The 26547-nt window shown below is 33.5% G+C and overlaps 2 protein-coding genes, 1 long non-coding RNA gene and 2 pseudogenes across 6 annotated transcripts; 2 read left to right on the top strand and 3 right to left on the bottom strand.

Moving 5' to 3' along the window:
* Window positions 1–1823, top strand: LOC107909795 (probable WRKY transcription factor 46). Its single transcript, NM_001327022.1, is given in 3 exon segments — window positions 1–340; window positions 453–581; window positions 1155–1823. Coding segments are annotated over 3 exon segments (999 nt in total). The 5' UTR covers window positions 1–80; the 3' UTR covers window positions 1765–1823.
* A 53-nt stretch (window positions 1824–1876) lies between these two features.
* On the bottom strand, window positions 1877–4989 carry LOC107909793 (putative anthocyanidin reductase). Its single transcript, XM_016837445.2, has 5 exons — window positions 4729–4989; window positions 4480–4649; window positions 2795–3007; window positions 2346–2713; window positions 1877–2257 (listed from the first exon to the last, which is right to left on the bottom strand). The coding sequence occupies exons 1-5, from the start codon at window positions 4835–4837 to the stop codon at window positions 2101–2103; spliced, it is 1017 nt and encodes a 338-aa protein (XP_016692934.1). The 5' UTR covers window positions 4838–4989; the 3' UTR covers window positions 1877–2100.
* A 6775-nt stretch (window positions 4990–11764) lies between these two features.
* Window positions 11765–18316, top strand: LOC107909792 (uncharacterized). 4 transcript variants are annotated; one of them, XR_005904820.1, is made up of 5 exons: window positions 11782–11983; window positions 12098–13640; window positions 13723–14081; window positions 14205–14297; window positions 14967–18316. It is a non-coding gene; the product is annotated as an uncharacterized lncRNA (long non-coding RNA). The 4 variants fall into 4 exon arrangements; XR_005904819.1 differs by lacking the exon at window positions 14967–18316 and having other exon boundaries at window positions 11784–11983; window positions 14205–14372; XR_005904818.1 differs by lacking the exons at window positions 14205–14297; window positions 14967–18316 and having other exon boundaries at window positions 11765–11983; window positions 13723–14099.
* Window positions 18317–19806: 1490 nt separating this feature from the next.
* On the bottom strand, window positions 19807–21800 carry LOC107909791 (hydroquinone glucosyltransferase-like; annotated as a pseudogene).
* A 3208-nt stretch (window positions 21801–25008) lies between these two features.
* Window positions 25009–26547, bottom strand: part of LOC107907893 (hydroquinone glucosyltransferase-like) — a 6650-nt pseudogene continuing 5111 nt past the window's right edge.

Below are 26547 nucleotides of genomic sequence, written 5' to 3'. Positions count from 1 at the left end.
CCTCAAACCAGGTAAAACTATCACCGTTGGGAGTTGAGAGCCGCCTATAGTTTACCACATATTTGGGTACATTTGTTTTAATGGAGCAAGAGGCTCTTTTGAATGAGCTGAAAGAGGGGAGGGAGGTGACGAATCTGCTTATGAAGCATCTTCATCTTCCTTCGTCTCACCAAACACGCCTAGTCTTGATTGAGAAAATACTCGGTTCCTATGAGAACGCACTTTCAATTCTGAACTGCAATGGTCTTGTGGTTGAAACTAAGCCCTCACTTAGCACGATGGAATCCCTTCCTTCCATTGACCATAGCAGCCCTGATAAAAGAGATGTGTATAAAAAGAGGTAAATATAAATAAATAAAAAAGACTTACACCACCATTTCTTTTTTACGGCTTTGTTTAAAAGTGACGAGAAGGAAATTGATGTATGTTTGAAACATTTGATCCTGTTTCAGGAAAACGTCGTCCGGGTGGACCGAACAACTTAGGGTTTGCTCTGGCACCTCATTAGACAATCCAATTGATGATGGATTTTGCTGGCGAAAGTATGGGCAGAAAGCTATTCTTGGATCAAATTTTCCCAGGTGACCAAAGTTTTATTATTTCGTGTATAACCCCTTTTTTTTTAAAAAAAAAACAAAGACTGTTGCTTTAAAATTACGAGAATCACATTTCATGGCTTATCCAAAGGACACATCATTAGTCACGCCATCACATGTAGGTGGGGGAGGGACGTATAAAGGCATTGAATTGCCAACAACAAAGGGATAAAAGAAAAAAAAGAAAAGAAAAAAGAGAACATACTTTAAACTAAGAGGCAGCTTTAGAGAGAGATTGGCAGGGTGGGAAATGGGGATTATATCTTGTACGTAGTAATTAGTCCTTTTTTTCATCGAATAGAAACGTAAAACCCGAGTACATAGTAGTAAAAGAGGACTTCAAATTTTGTTTTATCTTCGTCCAAATGTTACATCGTCATATTTAACACTTAGAATACCAACCTTCTTAGCTGACATTATTGAAATGTCTGTAATGTGTCGATAAAGACACATTACCCTGTTTTTTATCTGCTTGGAGCTTAGTGTAGTGCACGAATAATCTCTTCTTTTGTATTTTATATAGCTTCTAACATTCAATTTTGCACGTACAATTTTCAGGGGATATTATCGATGCACTCATCGCCACTCACAGGGCTGTTTAGCCATTAAGCAAGTTCAAAAATCAAACGACGACCCTACCATCTTTGAGGTGAAATATAGAGGAAGGCATACTTGCAATCAAACCTCTCACTTTGCTGCTACCTATGTATCAGTGTCAACAGAGTCAGAAAACGAAGGGAACTACTCTCGGAAAAGACAGCACCATCTTGAAGCGAAACAAAAGCAAGCACAACAAGCCTTTTCGAGTTTCGGATCGGGGCTTATGGTTAAAACAGAGGACTTGGACAATAGGGAGGACATTTTCCCTTCATTTCCATTCCCTGTTGAATCAGAACAAGTTAAAAATGGCTCGTTCGTTGAGGCCCTAATGGAAAACGATATCATGGGAAACATTTCTCCCGCTTTCATATCGCCGGCAACATCTGAATCTAACAAATTTTCGATGTCACCGTGTCACATGGGCAGCTTCGAATCTGATCTTACGGATATAATCTCCGCACCAACTTCGGTTACTAATTCGCCAATTGGAGACCTGGATATCTCATCACTTGATAAATTGGAATTTGATCCAAGCTTCCCATTTGACAACCCTGAATTCTTCTATTGATCTGAGGAGAAAAAGAGACACACATAAGTAGTGCACTAATTTGTTAGGGTAAAGCTCAGCCAGCATTAGAGAAGACATTGATGAGTGTGACGAGACGGTAGACAGCAATTTATCTGTCTCAGGTTGAAGCCTGTCTTAATTGGCTTGAGGGTGTTTCTTATATAACGAGAAAAAAGAATGTTGTAATTTGTAACCTTCCATCCGTGTAAAATTTTCTTAAATCTTCAATTTACATGTGATAGCGATGTTTTTGTTGATAAATATGTGAAGTAGCTTAACAATAGTTTTAGTGATTACAGCATTTCATTGAATTGTTCAAAACATAAATTTGAGTGTTCAGATTGGAGACGATGGAAGTTTAAGTTCCCCTAACTTGAGACCCAAGTTGATACTATCTTCAAGGATTGTTTTGACATCACATTTGAACTCAAATCCAGCATCTTTCAGCTTAGTTGAACCCCACACTATTTTTCTATCCAGCTTCTCCACAAACCTGAAACCAAGCAAAGCATGCAGGATTTGTAAATTAGGACTGCGTTACACGTAAAACAATTCAGTATGATAGGTCATTAATGACTTACTCATCAGGTATCTGGATATCAGGAAATATCATTCGATAGTGACTCGCAATCTCAGCAAAGCTCAAATATGCAGTAGCGCAAAGGAATCTGCCATTGATAGATGGCTTCTCGAGGCAAAAAATATGAGCGTCGCAGACATCCTCAACGTGCAAAATGGGAACTTTCCCCAACAGTTCTTCCAAAAACCTTAGGGTGTTGTATAGTGCTTTGTTATTTGTGACTTGAGAAATCAGCACGTTCACGCTTCCAGGCATGGTGGAGAGAAGCGTTCCTCCACCCACAAGTCCAAGAGCCAGGCTCACTATTTCTATCGCACCGTTGTACCTCAGCAGTTCTTTCTCCGAAGCTGCTTTCGAGCTTGCATATGCCTGCCAGTTTTATACCAAACCGTAAAGATTAAGTGCATACTGTTTATCTCCATGGATGGGCATGATATACAAGGATTTTACCATTAACTGGTCGGTGCTGTAGGCGAAAGCAACTCCATGTGAAGTCCAACAAGATTCGTCTAACTGGTCTTTGAAGCCTTCGCCATCTTCTTTCAAAGTTGATGAGGCTACCACAGAAGCAGTGTAAATGAGTCGCTTCACAGTCCCTGATGTAATGCAACACTCCACAATACTCTTCACCGCTGCAGCTGCTGCCTCTGTTGCATCTTTGAACTGAATGTCATATAATTAAGTGACAGGGGATAAGACCAATTTGTTCAAGATTTTGCGTAAATTTTTAAGTGATTAGTTTTTTTCTTAATAAAAGAAATGCTAGAACACATGATTATTCTTATTTAATTTGATAATTTTGTTTTGTTTTGTTGTATTTTTACGAGCTAGTCTCTGCTATTTGACTAATGACAACAAATTCAAATAATCTAATATATACACACTATTGTTTTTAAAGCAAAAATGGAAATAAACTTATGCCGACGACTGGTACTATATTTATATCACACATGTATATTTAATGTATGAATACTTTTCATGGGTAAATGCAATATTTTAGTGTAAAAATAAATGTTTTATGTGTCAAATTGTTTTAATATTATATTTGCATTGCCTCGAATTTAAACCTATTTCCTACAACATAATACTTTTGTCGTTAAATTATAATTTTTTTTTGACAATAATGAAATAATTCTTAAGGTACTATTAGTAAAAGTAATATGAAAATTCTTGTATTAAGAGTTGGATTATATTTTATTTTATTTTTTATTCATTAAATGAGTAAGCTAGCCTCAATACATTAGATCAAAGGGCAAAATGATCTTTTTGTTAAAAATTTCATCCATTTATATTGTTAAAAAGTGGTGTGGTTGATGAAATAACATATGTGATGAACATATTTTTAACAACAGAAATGAATAAAATTTTTAAAAGAATTACTAGTTTTTTCTTTAATTAACAAACAATGACTAGCTTATCCATTTTTTAGTGGAGGGGTAAAATGCAATCTAAACCTCCATGTAAAGTTGTCCATGGGTTGGGTTAGGCCCTAACAAAATTCTAGGCCCGATTGATAGGTTTGGGTTGGGCTGGGCCCAAAAAATGGACATAATTTTTTGCTCAAGCCCGACCTAGATAAAATGCTAAAACTCGGGACTGGCAAGCTTGCATCAAATTTCTTTATTTTATTTTTAACATAAAAAATTTAAAATATATCACTAAAATATGTGCAATTTAATAAGCAAATGTCTCTAAAGTAGTAGCAAAATTAATAATAAAATAAGAGCTATACAATATCCAAACAATAACATAATAATGGTAGCAACATAATAATAAAATAACAGTAAAATAATGAGAAAATATAAATAAAATAGTGAAAAAAATAACAGTTTTTTTTTACAAATTTGGGTCGGACCTGGGCCAAAAAATATTATCCGAGGCTCAGCACATTTTCAAAACATGCCTTCTTTTTTGATTAAGTGTATTTTTCGAATTAATAACTTTGCCCAAACCCTTCCACTCTTTACCTTTTTATAAGGTAATATTTAAATAAAGAAAATATAATTAATGAAATAGATTGATAAAATGATGCATTAAATATGAGAAAATGGACATAGTATCTTGTGGATCCATAAACGCCAGTTAAGATCTGTTATAAGCATATAATAATATAATAATAGAGTTGAAAGTGAAACCTGAGAATTCTGGGACAGGTGCTGCAATGGGGTGGCCATATGAACTACAAATTGACAACCTTCAATTGCTGCTTGAAACTCACTGGGATTGTATATATCAGCTTCACACAATCTTAACCTGGTTTCTGCATTTGGGAGGCTTTTAAGTAGCCCTACCTTATAAGCATCTCCTGCAAGTCGCACCATACAACTTAGATGCCACGAACAGACAGATGAACCAAAGACAGCAAAGAGAGAAGAAAAAGTAACCCAAATTCCTCGTAGTTGCGTGAACAATGTGTCCCTTTTCCAGGAGCCTCTTGACAAGCGAAGAACCTAGGTAACCGGCAGCACCAGTCACGCACACCTTACTCTCCATCCAATGCAGAGCTCTCTATGACCTTCTGGGATCTTAAATGAATAAGAGCAAATTGGGGAAAATGTAATATATGAGTAAGAGAGGAAGATTCCTTGTAGGCAACGGCTGAATGGGTTTGGCCCCCGTTCTATCGGAATTAGCTCTCAAACCTCACAACATTCTATGACATCTTCACACTATTGATATTATATCAATTAGGTCTTTTAGTTATTGAAATTATTAATTTAACCATTGAATGACACGTAAAATCTTATATGATATATTTTAAAATGAAAATTTTAAAGAAAAGTAAAATATTGCCACATAAGTTTTAACACCAAGAATGAAGTAAAACAAAAAGACAGAGAACTGTTGTTTTTGTTAGTGTAAAAATTTCGAAAATCTAAAAATCAAGATTTTTTTAACATTCATCCTTACAATAGTCATTTTAAAAAAAAATATTTTAAATTATAACATATAAGATTTAACATCTCTTTTAACAGTTAAATTAACAATTTTCATAACGAAAAGACATTATTAATAAAACATCGATAGTTTAAAAATGTAACTAGAGTATTTTAAAATTTAAGGACTAATTTAAAATAAGAGTCATAATTTAGGAATGTTTAATGCAATTAACTCTTAAATATTTATTTATTTATTTATTTTGATACCTATACATAATTGGGAAAAGCAAATCACTACCGGACGCACATGCACCACCAATATAAAATTCCTGCAGCATAGTCTCATAGCATGGGTATAGGATGAACACCATACACTAAATGTTAGAGTTTTTATAATTTTTTATTAATATTTAATTAATTTTTAAAATCTTCATTTTAATTTATAATTTTAATAAAAAATATTTCAAAATTTTACAATTAAATGGAGGCTCCATTTTTCCTGCATGTAACTTTTTTTTTAATGTTCACACATTTTCTTTCAACAAATAAAGAAAAACATTAAATTTAACATCTAAATAATTTATATTATTGCAAAATTTATTTTACAATTAATATCTTCTTGTTATGTAATAGGTTTTGTATCGAAATATTATTGTTGTATTAAAGATATTGTAACTAATTTTATTGTAACTGAAATATTTTTAAATAAATTGTTAGAACCCTTAATTGTTTTATGATGTGTTTAAACTAGCTTTGAAACTTAATTATCTTCAATTATTTCATGAACGGTTAAAATTTATGTTAAAATGAATGCTTGTTTCCGTCAAAGTTCTTTTAGGTTGACATTATTGACAATAAAAAGTCATAAATTTCTTTAATCAAACCAACAACACCCTAAATGTGGGGAAAGCTTATTTTCTTGTTGGCTTATGTTTTCTTTAGATTATTCTTCAAAGTTTGTTTGTTGATAATTTCTGGTGAAAAAAACCAAGATAAGGTATTATCTTGGTGTTGCAAAATGTGATGACCAAGCCTATATATTGGCAATTTGATAGCAATATTGGTGGACAGTATTTGTAGTGCCTTTAGCATTTATACTTTTCTATTTTTTTTTTTGAGTATTAGTGATATTCTTTTACATATTTTTCTTGAGAGTTTAATTGAATATAAGTGAGAATTATTTTGAAGAGATTTATTTGGAACAATTTAACTTTAATATTGGGTTGCAAATATTAGTTGTTGTAAAGGTAATTTGGGCTTTAGCCACTAGTTGATCTGGATAAATTGTTGAATAAAATCAATCTTTAAGTAAAGTTCTGAGAGTTGGATCAAAGAATCCAAACCGAGTTAAATATTGCGTATTATCTCTCCTTACTTTGCACATTATTTTATTAACATTTTCTACTTTAACATTAAAACATTTATAATTCCTATTCAAATATGATATATTTTTAATATTTATAATTTTTATTTATGATTAATATGTCAAATTGATAGAATAAAATATTGAGAACTAAATATGATATTATACCAGCTAGAAAAAGACCACGTGATTATTTCTGTTATTAACAACAAGTGACTAAATAGAAAAAGAATACTAATATTAGTGCCTAAATTGAAAATTTTTATGGTAATAATTGGTTTGTAGAGTTTAATCCTGAGTATCGAGAAATTTCAGGAAAAAGAAACGACTGGGCCTTTTATCCATAAAAGGAAAACCCAATACTTCACCAAATAGGCCAACAGCCTGGGCCTTTTACGATCATCTATAACAGTGAAGTTTAGCTTTATGTGGACTAATTGAAGAAAAACCCCAAATTTAGGCCGTGTAGGATTTTTTGTTCCGACTTAGTGTTGTCTCCACTGAAGTATTTAAATCAAATTCATTTGGTTAACATTATTTTTCAACAGTTTCAATCTTGATTCCGCTAAGCGCCTCTTTTAATCAACATTTACTTTTAGATTTAGTTGGGTGTGTTTTAAATTTTTTTATCTTATGTTATAACATTATTATAAAATTTAATCATTATTTTAAAATTAACAATAAATAAACACACCATTTTAAATTAATACTCGATGCAAGTATAATTAAAAACAAAATGGGTTATCGGATACAAAAATTATATCTTTAATGTAATACAAATACTGTATTTATAAACAACTAAATTTCACCTTCGAGAGTGTTAGATTACCTAACAAGTAAGGCAATGATTGTAAACAAATGTGAGATATCTTCTTAAAGGAAATGATGGGTTTTAGCTCTCCAATCATTATCCTTTTGATAATGATCGCAGTAACTTTGATGTTGTGACTTCTTAAAGGTGGCCTATCTTTTCTCTGCTAATTCTCTGAAATACCAATCAATTACACCATTCTATCCAAGGGTTTAGTTTAGAGTTACATTAATTCATTTTTAGGAGACTTAATCTTTACAATTTCGTCACTTAATTTTTAAGGCACTTTTATTTTAGTTACTTAACCATTAAATCTCTAATGCCGATTAACTATATACACCACATTATATTCTCACTTTCATTTTAGTCATCCAAAAAAATATCATTTTTAAAGCAATGGTTGAAGTAAAAAAGAAAAGAGTTAAGAATTAAAGTGAAAAGGTAAGAACTAAAGGTAAAAAAATCCTATCATCTTAATCGGCTTCCTAAAGAAAGTTTAGAAACTAAATTTTGTTTGCTAAACGGGTCCCAACTATATACATCTTTATACTGCTTTGTCCAACTGACTGATACTTTAATAATTTTCATCTAACTCCAAGATGATCTTTGGAAAACAAAAAAAAATTCTATTCTTCCATAAGCGCCATGAAATCAATCCAAAAATAGTTGACCAAGGCACCTCTATCTACAATCGTCACTCATTATTCTCTAGATTTGCCTCAACTCAATTTAACAGGTTTCCAGAGAAGAACTGATGTCGGCTATTTCTTGAAACAAAATAACTCCAGACTTCTTTAGCGGTTGGACAATCCTTTAGGACGTGTAGAATATCTTCTGTTTCGTGATGGCGAATTGGGCATGTCATATTTTGACCAAGACCTCTTCGTACAAGTTCAAGGTTAGTGAATAAACGTTGTTTATAAACGAGCTAGAGAAAAAATCGAACACGATGAGGTTCTTGATACTTCCAAATGCCTTTCCACCCAATGTCTCGTGTGTTCCACGTGCACTTTAACAGAAAATTTCCCATTTAGAGTATATGATATTCCGTTGTAAAGGTCTCATAGGATAGAATATAAAACCATAATTTTATAATTCAAATCTCCACAATTACTAATAGAGAATATGTCTTAAAGTTTTCAAAAATTTATTTTTTTGAATAGATGGTAATTACTTATTACTATGGTATATTTAAATTAATAAAAATAATATTAGAAAATTAAATAAAATTTGACTTAAACACACTCGTTAAGCTAAGTTTAGCATTGAATATATATATAGAGAGAGAGAGAGAGATAGTGTTGTATAGGTTGAGTTAATTTCGGAAAGAAGGAATACTGCCAAAATGCAAAACAAAAAAAGTCTAATGTGCTCTTCTTTTTCTGGACCATATATTGGAAAGAAAACCATTGGATTGCATATTATGGTTGGAGCTAGTAGAACGGGCAGGGTAGGTGATTAGTCACAATCTATTCTAACTTTAAACCCAAAAAGAAAGGAAAAGATAAACTCATTGGATGCTAAACCCCTCAACAATGTGTCACTACTTGTCCACTGTTTTACTTAGGTAGGTTCATTATTATAACGGTAAAAGTAAATATAGTAAAATAGACTAAAATTAATAGTGAGATATGTGTTTATTAATTTATATGTAAGTATTTTTGAATAATAAAGTAATGAGTTACTTATGGATAATGCGAATGCCAAACAAAAATTGATGGTTTTGTTTATAATAATAAAAGAAAGATGAATAATAAGGGGGAAAAAGTCATATCTACTATTAGGGTTAAGCAAAATTCGATTCGATTCGAAAAACTCAATAAAAAAATTTAAATTTTAAATTAAATAGTTCGAGTTGTTTGAGTTAATCAAGTTATTTGGATCAACTCGAATAAAAAATCAAATTTTTTTGCTTAACTTGAATATGAATTATACAATTCAAGTTATCTGAAAATCCGAATAAGAAAAGGCAAAACTACGTCGTTTTGATAAATGTTTACCCTTTCTAAAGTTTAAAGGCAAACTTATATTTTTTTATTATAAATATTTACTAATTAAGTTAAAAGGTTAAACAATTATATTGTTTATGTAGTTAAATAATATTGTACTTCATCTACTAGTTAAATAATCGGTCCATGTTGAGTATAAGTAATATGATTCGTTAACTCGACTCGACTAAACTCAAAATTTTTTCACTCGATTCAATTCTATTCGAAAAGAATTCAAATTGAGTTCGATTACTAAAATATGATTCGTCAACTTGACTAATTCAATTTTTTTTAACTCAGATTCAACTTGACTCGATCGAATACTCACCCTTATTTATCATCTAATTCTACTTAATTGCCTATGAATGAGTCCTCGATTCCTTTTTGGGTTTCTTTGTTATATAAATTGACAACCTATATTACTCATAGTCACGTGCATGACATAATATATGAGAAAACCATATTGTTTGATAGGATACATTAATTTCAGCTACTCTCTCCCTCTAAATATACAATATAGCAATATACATTAACTTTTACTGCAAGCCTGATTTTGGGGTTGTTTGAAAGTGTTGTCTTCCAAGGCCTAGGGTTAGAAGAGGCTTAAATTTTTTTCAATTTTTATTGTATTATATTTTATAATTTTAAAATGGAATCAATTTATTATTGGATCTAAAACCCCCAAATATCAAGAACCGACCTACTTTAGTGAAAATGAAAAACGTGGGTATTTTGAAGGGAAGAAAATAGCTTTGAATTCAGACCACATGATGCTGGAGTCAGGACGAGGAAATTGAAACCTTTGTCTTTCCCTTGTATATTTGTTTGGACTTTTGCCAACCCCTAAAAAATAATATCTCAACAAAATCTTAAATTATCCAAAATGATGGTATTTTTAAAAGGAAGATTTGAATTTAGAATAATAATTAAAAGGGTAAACTGTTAAAATAGTCATTTTGTTTGTCTTAGGTTATATTTTAGTTATTTATATTTAAAAATATTACGTTTTAGTCACTTATGTTATTGTGTTGTAACATTTTTGTCACTAAGTGTTATTTTCTATTAATGGTGTAATGGCAAGCTGACGTGACACTTTAAATCATCATTTTAAATGAAAATTTTAAGTTAAATTATACAATTAGTCCCTATATTTTTTTTTAAGTTTTGAGCAATTTAATTTTTTTCTTTTACGTAGATGGAGAAGGGAAGAAAATAGAGGGAGAAGCAAAAGAGAATGGAAAATAAAGAAAAAAAAAGAAAGTTAAAAGAATATAAAAGAAAAAAATTAAATTGCTTAAAACGAAAAATATAGGGACCTATTGTATAATTTAACCTAAAATTTTTGTTTGAAACAATAATTTGACGTGCCACATAATCTTACTGTTACACCATTAATGACAATAAATAGCTTAGTGAGTAAAATGTTACAATACAATAACTTAAGTGACTAAATCGTAACATTTCAAACATATATAGTTAAAATATAATCTGAAACAAACAAAAGTAACTATTTCAATAATTTACTCTAACTATAAATTTCAAAAATATTAATTTTTATAAATGGATATAAGAAATTCCTTAACTTCAAAGAAAACAAGAAAATGACTCTGCTTGGGTAAGCATGCTTGCCCGGCATTGCATTTGCACATGCCATTGTTTGTAGACTTCTCGTTACTTACAGAGTGAATGGGCTTGTCTCCAACCTTTGTTTTTAACTTTAATTTAATTAAACTTAAATATTAGGTACCATAATCTATTCGAGCAGTAGATACCACAAATGAAATCGATGTTGACACGTCAGTAGTCCTAATTTTTAGAAGAGAAAATTATTGATAATGTTTTGTGTACGAAATTTTCTAGGTTGCCAGTGGCAGACGGTAATGTTGGATTGGATGAAACGAAAGTAGAATTAAAGGAAAATATCCCCCTCTTGATTACATCGCAATAAAAAGACAAGAAGCACCGAGTGTCAGAGGTACTTAATTGATGTCATCATGAATGTTATACTCATCTATTCTAGAAGAAATTGATATTGAAATTTTACCCTGCAATGTCCTTTTCACAATGTCTCCTTTCTTTAGATTGGTATACGCCAATATGTTGCCAAAGATGGATGTATTCACAAAAACCATAATCAGCATATTACTAACGCTAATAATTAAAATATATTCGGAGTTAAATTAAAAAAAAATTTAGAGAATTTAAATATGATGATTAAGTTTTCGTGTCTGCTTTACGATCTATGTTTAAAATTTATGGCTTCTTTACCATTACACTCAATACTTATTGGTGATAAACTTTATTTTTAAGATATTATTCATGTCCACATTCTATGAAAACTAATTTTTTGAGGATCACAGTTATCTTCTTAACAATATCGTTTCTAAGCTTTGATTTTTTTTATCTAAATAGAGGAACCCGAAAGTCCTTCAAGTTAAAAGGAGAAGTGAGTACTCAGAGGTTTATATGGAAAGCGTAGTAAAGAATTTGATAATGGATGAATCCGATGAGAAGCCTGATGTTGGGCTAATGGTTATGCATGGCTTTTGGATTGGTGGCAGTATCATCGAGAGCCGAGTTTATCTTTCCGAAATGAAGGTTAACGAGTAAATTACCAGCACTATGCAAATCTATCTAGAGTTTAATGAGTAATACACGTACGGACTAATATAGTGTGCTGTTTGTCTATGTGGTTTGTTTTTATTGCTGTAGGAATTGTATCACGACATGGGAGCTCATTGTTTGTTGACAAAAGTTCCTTTCTCTTTGTGTGCTTCAACTGTTCTTCTGGGTTTGATTGCCTGCAAGAATGCAGCAGACAGTCTATGCTTTTGCATTGGGACCTTGGATTACTTAAGAGCAGATGTAAGAAAGAGGTTATGGCTATGAAAACGTTGTTGTTCATCTCAAAAACGGTGTTTGATCATCAATGTTTCCGGTTTTTTGTCAGAAGTCTAGTGCAAATCATAGTTTTAGTTTATTATTTGATGTTAGGAAAATTTTAGGTTTAGAAAAAATGTGTTTGGACAGTGTGATGAAAAAAAGTTATTTTGGTGTTTTGGGCATGTAGATTAAAAGTGGGGTAAGAAATTAAAATCTCAAAAAGTATATGTTTAAAATAATTAACATCTAAAAAATTCAAAAAACCAACATAAGTGAAGGTATTTTTTTTAAAAATATTTATAATTTTTTTAATCTTTTTTTTGAATGGCTCGACTGGATTAAAAAAATAAAAATAGAATACAAAAATCTGTCTGCTGAGTTTGATTGACACCAACACTACAATCCTAAAAAGAAAATAAAAGAACCAGGCCTTAATTAGAACGGCCCAAAACCAGACTTAATAATAAATTAAATAAAAGCAAAAAATGACACTTAACTCAAAAACCAGTCGTCAGAAACAGCTGGTAACCATTACTTTCTATCGATTCTTGTAACCAACAGAGCCTATTCACATCACCGACCTAGCTGTTACTCTGTAGCAAATCATTTCCGATCTTTTACTTTTCTGCTACACTATCAGAGAGGCGACTCTTCAGCATTTTCTTTTGAAAAATCCTTATACATAGACGCTACAAGCCTTTCACTTTGCGATTCTCAGATGCTCCTTCTCCATTGCGATCCGCACGGAACTTGGGATGTCTCCTTCCAAGTATTGACCTTCACCCCTTTTTAATGCTTCATTGGCTATGAAATGGGCAAAATAGTTTCCTGTCTTTGGAATAAAACGAAATCGAAGATCTTGAAAATGGTTTTTCGTACTCTGAATATCTCTTATGATTGCCTCGATCATCGATCAGTCTTGTTCTGCACTCTGACATTTTATAATCACCAATCTTGAATCTATTACTATTTCTAGAACCTGTAAACCCAAGTCGATCCTTAACTTTGTTGTAATCACGGAGACGCCACATCGGAATGAAGCACCGACTTGGATGCCAGAATGTTGCCCACCACATCTCGTACTACTAGCCCTGATGCCGAACGGAAAGATTGTTGATCAAAAGCCGCATCAAAGTAAATAGCCACGGACGTCCTTTGGTCATGACATTCGGGTCTCCTGCCTTCTTCCAAGATAAGCTCTTTTTCCTCTACTCTCTTCAACTCTGAGATAAAACTGAAGATTTGCTTTGATATGTCTCTGCTTGTTGTGATTTTCCTTTCATATATTAACTTGTTACGGTTTGTCTAGATTAACCACAACCAACAGCAGAAGAGCCGACATTGCTCCTTTGTACCTTGACTAAACACCCAAGTAAGCCACTCCCATACATTTTGAGAATCATTATTGAGTATCCATATAGAATTTAAACATCTCCATACTTCTATCGATGTAGGGCACTGTCGAAAAATGTGGCTGATGTTCTCCCCACTTGGCTGACACCTCGAACATAGATCTTCAACAGCAACTCTTTTCAGCTTGAGATTCAAAAAATTGGGAATAAAATCCCAATAAATCTTTCACATTGTAATTTTTATTTTCGATGGCATGTTCATGGTCCATAGTTTTTTGTAAAAAGCTGTAGTATCGGCCTGTATATGATTACTAGGATTAAGAGTAGACTCCTGTAATAATTTATAGGCACTCCTCACTGAGAAGTTACCTGATGGTTCTCCCCTCCAAACTTGAAAATCGTCGTGGGGTGACTTTGCCAAGGGGATCCGCATAATCCTTCTAACAATATTCTCTTGGAAGGTATTGGCAATTAATTCAGTCTTCCATCTTCTATTTTCATCATCAATTAAGTCCGAAACTAACACTATATTTTCAATGTTGTTTACATTTTGTATTCTATCTTCATTGCTACCCGGTACCCAGAGATCTGACCAAACCGAGATACTATCCCCCTTGCTAACTCTCCAACATAAGCCCTTTTCCAACAATCCTTTAGCTGACCAGATGCTCTTCCAGGTAAGTGAAAGTGAGTTTCCTAAATGAGCTTTTAAAAAACTTGACTGCGCATAATATTTAGCTTTCAAAACACAAGCTAACAAAGAATTGGGATAATTAACAAGACGCCAACACTGTTTAGCTAGTAATGCGATATTAAACTTATCAAGTTTTCTGAAACCGAGACCTCCATATTCTTTTAACGAACACAAAGCCTTCAATGTACACCAGTGTATACCCTTTCTGTCTTTATTTTTCCTCCACTAAAATTTCGCAATTATGCCCTCCAAATCGGCACATAACGACTTAGGAAGCAAGAAACATGCCATTGAGTAAGTAGGAATAGATTGTAGAACCGTTTTGATAAAAACTTCTTTGCCACCTTGAGAAAGATGCTTTATGCTCCAATTATCAATCCGTTTCTGTAGTCTATCTTTCAAATTTTGAAAAGACGCTTTTTTATTTCTACCTACTAAATTAGGTAGACCTAGATACCTTTTCAGATCAGTTGAACTGCGTACTTCTAGCACTCTAGTTACTACTCTTTTGATCTCCTCCTGCGTATTCGTGCTGAAAAAAATAGTAGATTTTGAATAATTGATATTTTGCCCTGAGCACTTTTCATATTCATGTAAAATCTGCTTTAATGAACCTGCGCCTCTTTCAGTAGCTTCCCCAAATAAAATGCAGGCGTCAGCAAACAGTAGATGAGAAATTTGCAGACCGCTCCTACTTGCCTTGGCTCCTCTAATCAGATTTCTTTGCATTGCCAGCTTCATAAGACTTGATAAACTCTCCCCACAAAACAAAAATAAAAAAGGGCTTAAAGGGTCTCCCTGGCGTAGTCCTCTTTATGGGAAAAAAAATTTCACCGATATAACCATTTAATCCCACCGAGTATGATACTGTTTTGACACATTTCATTAGCGAAGCAACCCAATCTGAATCAAATCCCAATTTCTTCTTTACCGTTTCCACAAAGGACCACTCAACCCTATCGTACGCTTTGCTCATATCAAGTTTCACCGCCATAAACCCCTTCTTTCCCGCCCTCTTATACTTTAAAGTATGGAGAAGTTCATAGGCCGGCAACACATTATCAGAAATTAATCTCCCAGGTACAAAAGCAGTTTGCGCCAAATTAATACATTTATCCATCACAGTTCGTAGACGGTTAGCAATAACTTTAGCCATCACTTTATAAAGCACATTGCACAAACTGATTGGCCTAAATTGAGAAATATTCGAGGGGTTTGATATTTTCGGTATTAGTACAATATTAGTTTTGTTGATATTGCTAACGTTCATACCTCTATTCAGTTGGCTCTATTCAGTTGGCTAAGGCAAAAAGATATAATATCTGCACCAATAATTGGCCAACATTTTTGGTAAAATAATGCTGGAAAACCATATTCTCCTGGGGCTTTTGTGGGGCCCATTTCTACTAAAGCCTTGCGATCTCCTCTTCTGTGTATCTCACTTCAAGCTTAAAATTATCTTCGTCAGAAATGCAACGATCAGTTCTTGATAAAATATAATCATAATTACCCCTTCTATCTGCTGAGAATAATTGTTGAAAATATAATTGGCTATCCCTTCCATGTTTTCTAAATCGTTCATTTCTCTCACATCCTCATACTGCATTTTCTGAATAAAATTCCTCTATCTTCTCTGTGTTTCCTGTTTGTGGAAGAAAGTTGTATTCTTATCCCCTAATTTCAACCAATTTACTCGTGCCCTTTGTTCCCAATATCGCTTGTCTTTTTCAATCTCCAGATTGAGATGAATTTTTGTATCGATGAGCTCCTCCTATATTTCATCATTCCTCTCGGATTCCAACAATTTAGCCAGTTTGGCATTTAACTCTGCCTTCTTTCCGTTTCTACTATTTCAAATCTGGTCAGTCTATCTCTTGAGACCCGCGTTAACTCTATCCAGTTTGTTCAATAAATCACCTTCAGACATCTCCCAAATATTTCTAACTTCAGTAAAAAAGATTCTTCTAAAACCCACCATGCTTCAAATTTGAAGTGATTTTGAGTGCGCTGCATAACATCGCTTTTCGTGGTAATGAGTAGTGGACAATGGTTTGAGAAAGAGTGAGGAAGATGCTGGACTTGAAAATCAGGGAACAAAGAAAACCAATCTGTATTTGCTACTCCCCGATCCAAACGTTCTTGGATATTCGTTTCTGGTAGTTTCTTCTCTCCCAAGTAAACCAATTTCCACTGAATCCCAAATCCATCAAATTGCAATCCTTCAACACTGTATGAAAAGCTTTCATTCTCTCCTCCTCTCGTGGCATACCTCTTTTCTTTTCAAAACCATACATTATTTCATTAAAATGTCCACACACCACCCATGGGATCTCTCCATCATTGCCTAATTGCCGCAAAAGGTTCCATGCTTCATCTCTACCTTCTAAATAAGGAGATCCATAAAAACCTGTAAACCTTCATTTGATTCTTTCGCCTTCGTCTTCTATTATCACATCAATATGTCTTTTCGAGAAACTTTGCAGCCTAACGTTACTGTCCCCCCTCCAAGCCAAACCTAATCCACCTCTAGATCCATTTGAATCAACTTCAATGCCATTAAAAAAACCACAGCTTCTTCGAGCTCGTTCCATTTGACACCTATCGAGTTTTTTCTCCATAAAGAAGACCATTTGGGGATTGTATAACTTCAGTGAGTACCAAAGTCTACGAATTGTCCATGGATTTCCCAAGCCACGGACATTCCAACTTAAGATTTTCATTGCGCCTGGTCGGCTTGCCCCTTGGCAGTCGCCGATATTAAGTGATTAATTTCCCCTCCTCTTCTATTTCTTATTGCCAAGGTATTAAACTCTTCCTTAGCCGATAAATCTTCAATCTCCCCCTACCTCTCTTTTTTCTTCCTCCTCTATTAACACGTCATCTTTAAGATCATGTTCTATTAAAGTATGGAATTGACCAGCACTTGAATTTCCCCCTTCTTTCCATACGGTAGATAATCTCCCTTCCAAATTAACACCCAGTATTGGATCTAGCTTTCCTTTATATCCTAGAATTTGTCTTCCCTCCCTGTTGTCACCCCATTCTCCCTCTCCTTCTTCTCGAAGCCAAACACTAATCATCGTTAGAGCTCTACGAGATTGTGCTCGTAATGATAAGTCCCATCCCATCTCAGCAACTTCCACCCTTAAAGCTATTTTTGCTTCACAAAAAGAATCACTATGACCTAATTGACCACAGTAAAAGCAAAACAATGATAATCTCTCATATTTGAATCTAACATATGAACAGCTCCCGTAAAACATAATCTGTTTCTTCCTTTTCAAAGGACGTCGTACATCAATTTGGACTGTAACTCTCATAAAATTCTTGTTTTCCTTCCCTAGATTAGAGCCATTAGATTAGAGCCATCATATTCCATGTAAGTACCTATAAAGTTTTCCAATTGTATTGCCAGATTTTCAGAAAAAAACCCTATAGGAACAGCATGAATTTGTACCCAGAAATGTGCATAAATTAATGGAACTTTGGATGGGTTCTCCCCCCATTGCAGTTTATGTAACAACAATAAATGATTATTAAAGGTCCATGGTGACCCTTTTATAACCCTCTCCATATCCATAACCTGATAAAATTGAAACAGATACCTTTTTTCCCTCAGATATCGGACTTGAACCCCTTTTACTGGGTGCCATAAATTCGCCATGGTACTCTTCATTTCTGGAAAGTGTATAATGCTAGCCGTTAAAAAACAGCCCCCTAATTGATAAGCCCCCACTTCCTTTTTCTGGATTCGGTTCGATTTGCACTTGAAGAATTGCTTCCTCCTCTTCATTGATAGTGAGACCAGCGAATTCTGATTCCATAATGTTGATCGAAATTCAACTATGTGTATTAATTTGGTAAAAGAATGAAGAAAAATTATCGAATTATCACTGCAAACAAGCAAACAAAAAACCTAAAAAATAAAACCCTAAACCTGGCAGAGAGAGCAGACAAAGATGTGCTAGTAAAGCAGACCTACGTTAATTTTTTTAATCCTTTGATAAATGAGAAACTTTATATTTTTATGCCTTCTAAAAATTTATTATTTAATTTAATTCCTTTTAAAAATAATTTAACTCTAATACCTCAAAATTTTATAATTTTATGTCCCTTCTACTAAAATTTCTAACTTCGTTACTATAAAAAAGTTAATATATATTTTGCATGTTTAACTTGTTCATTTGTATTTAATTGGCACTCGAACTTATATTCCATCAACCAAGTTGGTATCTTCGCACTAACACCATTAATTTGTGTTGACATGGCACTACAAGTCAATCCGATGATACTACGTGGCAGTCTCTTAGTATACCAACATGTTGAACATAACTTTAAAAAGATAAAAAAATAAAAATATATAAATAAAAAATATTTTTTTTCACGTCAAGAATAAACTTAGACAAGTGGTTGTCCAGATTCATTTCATATGGAATTTTAGTAATCTTATATTTTATTTTATTTATAAAATATCAGTTTTGGGTTATTTTATTTTAAAATATATAAAAAATAAATTTATAAAAAAATATAGACAATTAAAAATGTATAAAAAGTCTATAATATTTTGAAAAAAATATAAAAAATTATAAAAAAAGAATATATAAATACATAAAAGAACTAAAAAGCATAATTAAGATGAATTTGAATAAATAATTTTTCAGATACATTTGAATTTGGATAACCATCTGTTTAGGTTCATTGTTGATGTAAAAATTATTCAATATTTTTTTATTATTTTATATATTTTTAATTTCACAATAATAAAAATAACCTAATATTTTGTAAAAAATGAAATATATAAAATTACTAAAAACATATTTAAAACAATCAGTTATTGGAGTTTATTGTTGATGTGAAAAATTTTATTTTTTATTAATTTATATATTTTTAAAGATTTTTTTGATTTATGTTTAAATATGATATATTGAGAGGCTGCAATGTGATGGTACTGGGTTGACTAACAATACCACTTCAGCACAATTAACTCTATTAATATAAAAGTACAAATTTAATTGATAAAATATAAAATATATATGAACGCTAAAAAATGTAAAATTTAAAGGTCTATTGCAGACATTCTTCCATTTAAAAAAATGAATATCCCGTGAATGAAGTGTAGAATTGACGAGACAGGTAATATCTGGATTCTTTGGTCATTTTTTGACACTAACAAGTGACGGATAAGATAGATTATACTTAGAAGAGTATAAAATCGAATTTTTTTTTAAAACCATCTAAATATAAATTGTAAAAATGAATTAATTTCATGTCAATGCCACTCCACCTACTTTCAATCAATGCTAGGCCATCACTAAGATGTGTTGCAACAAGTATTTTTCTTCGGTCGTTGGGTCCACCCCTTTGGCATGATTGGATGCCCATTCAAACTTCCAACTCTAAAATGCAACACGTCACTGTGGCCATCGGCCACACCAATCCCACCCACTTCATTATGTAAGGGAAATAGTTAAAAAAGGAGGAGATGAAAGAACTTAAAACCAGAAACTCCCAAGAAACTCTTAACATTTAAACATATAGGCTAAGCTAACCTGTAGTTACAAACAGATGGCCTGGACCATTTACAGGAGAAGTGAAGATAAATTTATATATAAAACATATATTAAGCATAAAAATCTAGATGGCTGTACGGTTCCTCCACCTAGTAGCCACCTCGGAAAGTGCCTTGGTGGAAGACCCATTTTCAGAAAGTGCCTTTGCCGCAGCTTCCTTCAGGTCCTTCATTCTATTTCGAACACCTTTCCCTTCTTCACCCTCCATTAGACCCTTAACAGCCTTTGCAATCTCGTCTCTGCAAACTAAACCGTTTTCGTTGGGTTCTGTTCGCAGTGCCACTTTAATATCTTGGGTTAGCATCGCGGCATTCATTTTTTGCTCAGCGTAGAGCGGCCAGGCGATCAAAGGAACCCCGTTAACGATACTTTCCAGAGTAGAATTCCACCCGCAGTGGGTCAAAAACCCTCCGGTAGAGCTGTGGCTCAGCACTTGAGCCTGTGGTGCCCACGATGGCACCACTAGACCCCGCCCTTTTGTCCTCTCCAGAAACCCCTTTGGTAGAAAATCGAAAGGGTCCTTCTGGCTCTCCGCACTGAAAAAGTGGCGTTAGCAACCTTATCGTTTGGGCTTCTTACAACCCACAAGAATCGGTGCTCACTCATCTCCAACCCCACCGCCAATTCGTTTAGCTGGTTGGAAGACAGGGTCCCACCGCTCCCAAAAGACACATACAAAACCGAGCCATGTGGCTGCTCATCTAGCCACTTCAGGCAATCCATCCCATCAGCTTTGCCTTTGTTACTCGCGTCAAAGTTAACAAGTGGACCAACCGGGTAAACCGGGGGCTTATCGGGTTCTTTCTCTTGCAACGCCTTCGTTGCTCCTGCTTCCAACTCCACGAAACTGTTCACCATTATGCCTTCAGCCAATCTATACCTCTTTGCATGATGAAGCAACCATTTGTAAGCGTCGTTTTTCCTGTCTTGAGCCGGGTCCAGCAGTTCTTTGCCGCGAATAGGTATGCAGCCTGGAATCCTCACTTCAGGCAACTCCTTGTACTCGCACGAAACCATTTGGTCAAGCTTCGGCAGGTCATGAAACAGAGACAAGGCCATGGCCGTGGAGGGGTAAAATATGTACGGCGAGAGGTTGAATTCTCCGGTGACATCAAATGCGTCTGTCCCAAAAAGATCAACCACCAAACCGACGAGTTTTGTCTTTGCAGCCAGCGACTTCAAAGCATCCCGAAGGAACGACAGAGAGCGAGCCACCGTTAAAGAAATCACGGTTTCAATCTTTGCGTCTTGAGGGAGGTCACTCAAGTCAACAGGAGGAAGGAAAACATAATCTATAGAGCTGGGAAGGGAATCCAGGGTTGATATTTGAGCTTTCGAAGGAGAATCAGCGGTGGGGATAACAAAAGTGACAGTGAAATTGTGTTGCTGTACAAATCGCTTAGCGAACTCAACGAGTGGAATAAGATGACCCATCCCAGGACTAGGAAGAATCGCTATATGGGGTGTTTGCGTTTTCGCCATGGCAGTGAAACAGAACCAAAAGAAGAAGAAAAAAGAAAGTACTCTTTCTCTGTTTTTCTCGTGAAGTGTTTGGTATGAAGGAAAAAGAAGATGAAAGATGAGGTTTAAATGGATGGGTGGAGTGAGATTGTGGAATTATTTGTTTGTTTTTGGTGGTAGAAATGAATTTGTAGAACAATACAAGGTTGGGTTGATTAATGGAGTATATCTACTTAAAAACCTATAATTTCTCCTTGATTGTTAAAAGAATATGTGGAGGAATAGTGATGACAGATGAGATGAGGAATAGAATTTCTAGAGGAAAGGGATTTACAGCTATTTTAATTACAAATGGAATATTATGGAGAGTGGACCTAGTGATGTCAGTTCAGACGTAAGGCTTATGTTATATAAAAACTTTTTCTTTGCATTTCTTTATTTTATGTTTTGAGTTTTTTTCTTTTGGGTCCTTTTCTCGAGCTGTTATGGTGAAAAAGTGCAGCTTTTAACTCAAATCATTGTTGGATGGATTGAACTCGGCCCGCAAACACAAATAATAATTGCTTGGTTTCAGCTTTCGAGCTAGGCATTAGATTTTTTTTTAATTCCTAAAGATAATTTTAATTATTATTCATAGTGATGTTCTTATTTAAAAAAGTTAAAAAAATAATGGAAAATGTTTAGCTATTGTGTTTAAAATTTTATATAAAATTAGAATCTGAACATTAATATCAATAATTTTTTTAGTCAATTATTTCATACTCCTCGGACCCAACAATAAAACTGTAGACATTTTGGCAAAAAAAAAAAGTAGTTGACTTTTAATTTATTGTAATTTTGGATGACATGCTACGAATTAGACAAGAAGCTAGAATGTTGGGTAGGGGGTTAAGAAAAAAAATTACAAATTTTTTTAAATTTTTATTTCAAAAAATTTAAACTAAATAATTAATTTTCAGGACAGATAAATATACATATATATATAAGACTAAAAGAGTGAAATTGATTATTAAATTTTAAAAGGGACTAAAAGTGAAATTTACCCATTAACCTAACATGAAGCCGTACTTGACATCTTATCTCAAATTGCGGAAAGATTGACGATTTTTAATTAATTAAAAGGATTCGGAAACAGATGAGACTATTAATCCAAAGGATAGAAAAAAAAATAGGACTTCAATCATTTTGTAAACAATTTCCAAGGTAATAAAATAATAAACGTTATGTCCATGCAGTCGCAACCAAACCTGTCATGACGGTACGGTGATGAAAAGATGATGCAAAAATAAGCAATTTATGTGCCCCCACTTCTTAATTATTGCTAATAAAAACGACCACAATCCCTGATGTCTGCTCATTTCGATAAACCCTAGTTGCTAATTAACTAATAAATTATGTTGGCTGAAAAGTATACTGTTATTTGAGAGAAAGAACGTAGTACGTATCAATTCTTTATTACTTTTAATTTTTATCTATTTTCCTATCATTTTGGACCCTTTTAAAAAAAAAAAGAAAAAAAAGACAGTCGTTAAGGTTGCTAGACGCTTCGAAGTGGAGCAACTTGGTCTGAATTGAGAAGGAGCAGGTAGTATTGCACACGTGTGATCCGGACCCTTATTTTTTAAGGTCAATAATGGAGATGGGAATCAAATTTGAATCAATATGTAATGGTCAATAATCAATACGTAGCAATAAAATATTTTTATTGTTTTAAGAAGAACATTTTTAATTTCCTTCATTATATTTAATTTATTATAAAATCTAACTTCCGAAAAATTTTAATTATTACATAAATATTAAAAATAATTTGTCATGATATAAAATAAGATATAAGATAAATAATACAATTTAAAACTGAAATTAGAGTAACTTTAGTAAAAAAAAAATCTATTCATGACAAGTATAAGAAGTTTCTTTCATTTTGGTACAAACAAAATACGTGAGTGGGTAAAAAAAATTACAATACGCCTGCATATTATTTCTACAAAATACATGTGTATTTTAGAAAGAATAAATTTAATTTCAGTATAAAAAAGCAAAGTTAAATCTATTGTAAAATTTAGGCATAATATTTATTTGGTCTTCGAACTTTACAAAAAAAAAAATAGAGTCATTTTACTCCTCTATTTAAACTTTTATCTCTTTTTAGCTATTGAATTTGTCTTATTTGTCAAATCTACCCAAAATAAATAAAAAAACTAATGTGATATGACATACACATTAATTAATTTTTAAATTTTTTTAAAAATATTAAATAAATGATTAACATTATTAAAAACTGTGTAAAAATATATTTTTTAAAAATTACTTAGTTGTTAACGTGGCATACACGTGGATGACATATCAATAAAATTGACAAATGTTAACTCTTTCATCCATTTTGGGTGATTTAACAAACAATATAAGTGTAAAGACGGAAAGAGATGAAAAATTAAATGATAATTAAAATAATTTTTTTAAAATTGAAGGGCCAAATAAATTATTATATTTAAAAAAAGTAATTTCATAAACAATTAAGAGTTGAATAGAGTATAAATAAGATAATAATAATTTTACTTTTTTGTATTACAATTTGGAGAAGGAAAATAATTAACAGTATTTAACTTTGCTTAGATAATAAATTTTTTTATTCAAACTTATTTAAATTAGTTTATGTTTTATTAGATTAAAGGAGTAAAAAGTTGTGACTGAAATTTTACATGTAAACTAAAAAAAAAAATTGAAAAGTTAATCATAGAGTAACAAATGGGATAAGATTCACTCCATTACTTTTTCATTCATTAATATTCAATGTAATAATTATCATTATTCGTAGGATTTGATCCATCTATTAAATGTAAAAATTAATTCATAAATGATGATTAAATATGCATTGAATATTAATGGATGGGAAAAAATGGAGTGGAGCGAAACCAACATCGTACTGTACTATGTAAAAAGTAAATTAATAAATAAAAAGAAAACAAATATAAATCTAAGCATGAAATACGTGAAGCTACTTTTCAGCTGTTTTGGTATTGCAGCGGCTTGTTATTCTACAACGTGTAAAAAAGAAAAAAGAAATCAGCGACTGTATGATGAATTTATTAAATTTATCTTTTCTGTAATCATGAATTTCCCCATTTCTGGACTGACTTTTAGTTAATAGTTATCAAAATGGTGTTATGTAACGTTTGACTTATGCCTTACCACTTCATGATGGCAAGCATAACTAAAAGGTGGATTGGATATATAAACCATTAAGTTATTGGAGCAATAATGTGGAAGTAGAGATTGGATCGGCATGCAACGCAACAAACTTAAAATAAGGCAACCCTATTCCTAATAACCTTAAACATTCATCCAATCCAAGCACCATTAGAGTTATAGTGGCGCACAGCTTATATTATACGCGCACAATCACTTACCACCAATCTTTTCTTTAGAATAATTGAATAGATACAGGCCTCACAATATTCTATCTTTACCAAAAACAATCACCTTTGGAGAGTAAGAAATGGCTATTTGGATTTTGCTTTTTATCAATTATTTGGGGTTGAAAAGCTGAGATTCGAGAGGTTTAATTTGCCACTTAAGTTTACACAATATTGCAATCATTGAAATGTTAAAGCACTTTCAAACTTGGTAAATATAAGATGATGGAAAGGAAAATTGGACTTCATATCATATGTTGTCATCTTCCTTCCATTTGACCACTAATTGGGACAGTGCTTACGTTGATGACCCACTTTCACTTACAGCCTTGGCAGCAGCGTCCTTGTACTTGCTCATTTCTTCACGAATGATCAACCCTTGATCTCCCTTCATCAAACACTTTAATTATGACCTTTGCTATTTCTTCTCGTTCCACAACACCCTTTTGGTTAACTGTTGGCCTCAATGCAACGTTTATGCCCTCAGTCAAAAGAACCGCATTCATTCTTTGCTCTGCATATAGAGGCCAGGCAATCATAGGTACACCGTTGGCTATGCTCTCAAGGACCGAATTCCACCCACAATGGGTCAAGAACCCACTAGTTGAACCATGACCCAGAATCTCCATTTGTGGAGCTCAAGATGGCACCCCTAAACCCTTTTCTTCGGTTCTATCCAGAAACCCTTATGGCAAAAAGCTCAAAGGTTCTTTGTTGTTTTGTGAATCATAATAGGAGCCCATAGCAGACATTTCATTCGGTGGTCTTACAACCCATAAAAATCTTTGCTCACTCATTTCTAAGCCCAAGGCTAATTCGTTGAGTTGATCCAAGGAGAGAGTACCCCCGCTGCCAAACGAAACAAACAACACAGAGCCGCTCGGCTGATTATCTAACCATTTACCACACTCAAATTCATCAATCCCACCACTCGAACCGGTTTGTAAGCGTGGCCCAATAGCGTATACAGCAGGCTTATCGGGTTCCTCCAGTTGTAAAGCCTCGATGGTTCCTGGCTCCAAGTCCTTGAAGCTATTCAATATCATACCTTAGCTATACGGTATCGCTTCGCCTGGTTAAGCAACCACTTCTATTCATCTTTGCTTCGATCTTGCAGCTCTTCTGGAAAATCTCTACCATGAACCGGGACGGATCCTGGTAATTTCATCGGTTCCGGAAGGTCCTTGAACTCATAGGAGACAGTCTCGTCTGACGTTGGCAAGTCAAACATAAGAGCCAAGGACAAAGCTGAGGAAGGAAAATATACATAGGATGGAATGTTAAATTCCATGGCAACGTCCAAAACATCAGTGGTAAGAAGATCAACGACCAATTCCCTGGGCCTGTTACTATCTACCAATGACTTGAACACATGGCGGATGGAAGACATGGATCGAGTGATTGCGACAAAGGCATTCATTTCAGGCTGGGAGCTAACTGGAGGAACAAGTATGGGTTTTATGGTTCCAGGGAGAGCATGAATATTAGAATATACCCCATACCTTGCCCATACCTTTCCCATACCTACCCATACCTTGGAAAGGTCAAAGTTATGGGCACCAAATATTTATTTAGTGTTGGGCATGGGATAATAGCAATTTTTGGTCCCTAAGTGAATAGGGACTTTGCAAGGTGGCCCTTGAATCTCAACTATAAATAGGCCAACCATTGCTCATTCTCATCATCCCACATTTGCCATTCTCTACTTAAGGCATTGTTCTCTCTCCCTATTTGTAAAGTTTCACTTGTATTTTGGAGTGAAATATATTGTAGTGCCCGAGACGTAGGC

Source organism: Gossypium hirsutum, chromosome A11 (genome assembly GCF_007990345.1).
Source record: "Gossypium hirsutum isolate 1008001.06 chromosome A11, Gossypium_hirsutum_v2.1, whole genome shotgun sequence".
NCBI lineage: Eukaryota > Viridiplantae > Streptophyta > Magnoliopsida > Malvales > Malvaceae > Gossypium > Gossypium hirsutum.
This window is presented reverse-complemented; position numbering and strand designations above follow the sequence as displayed.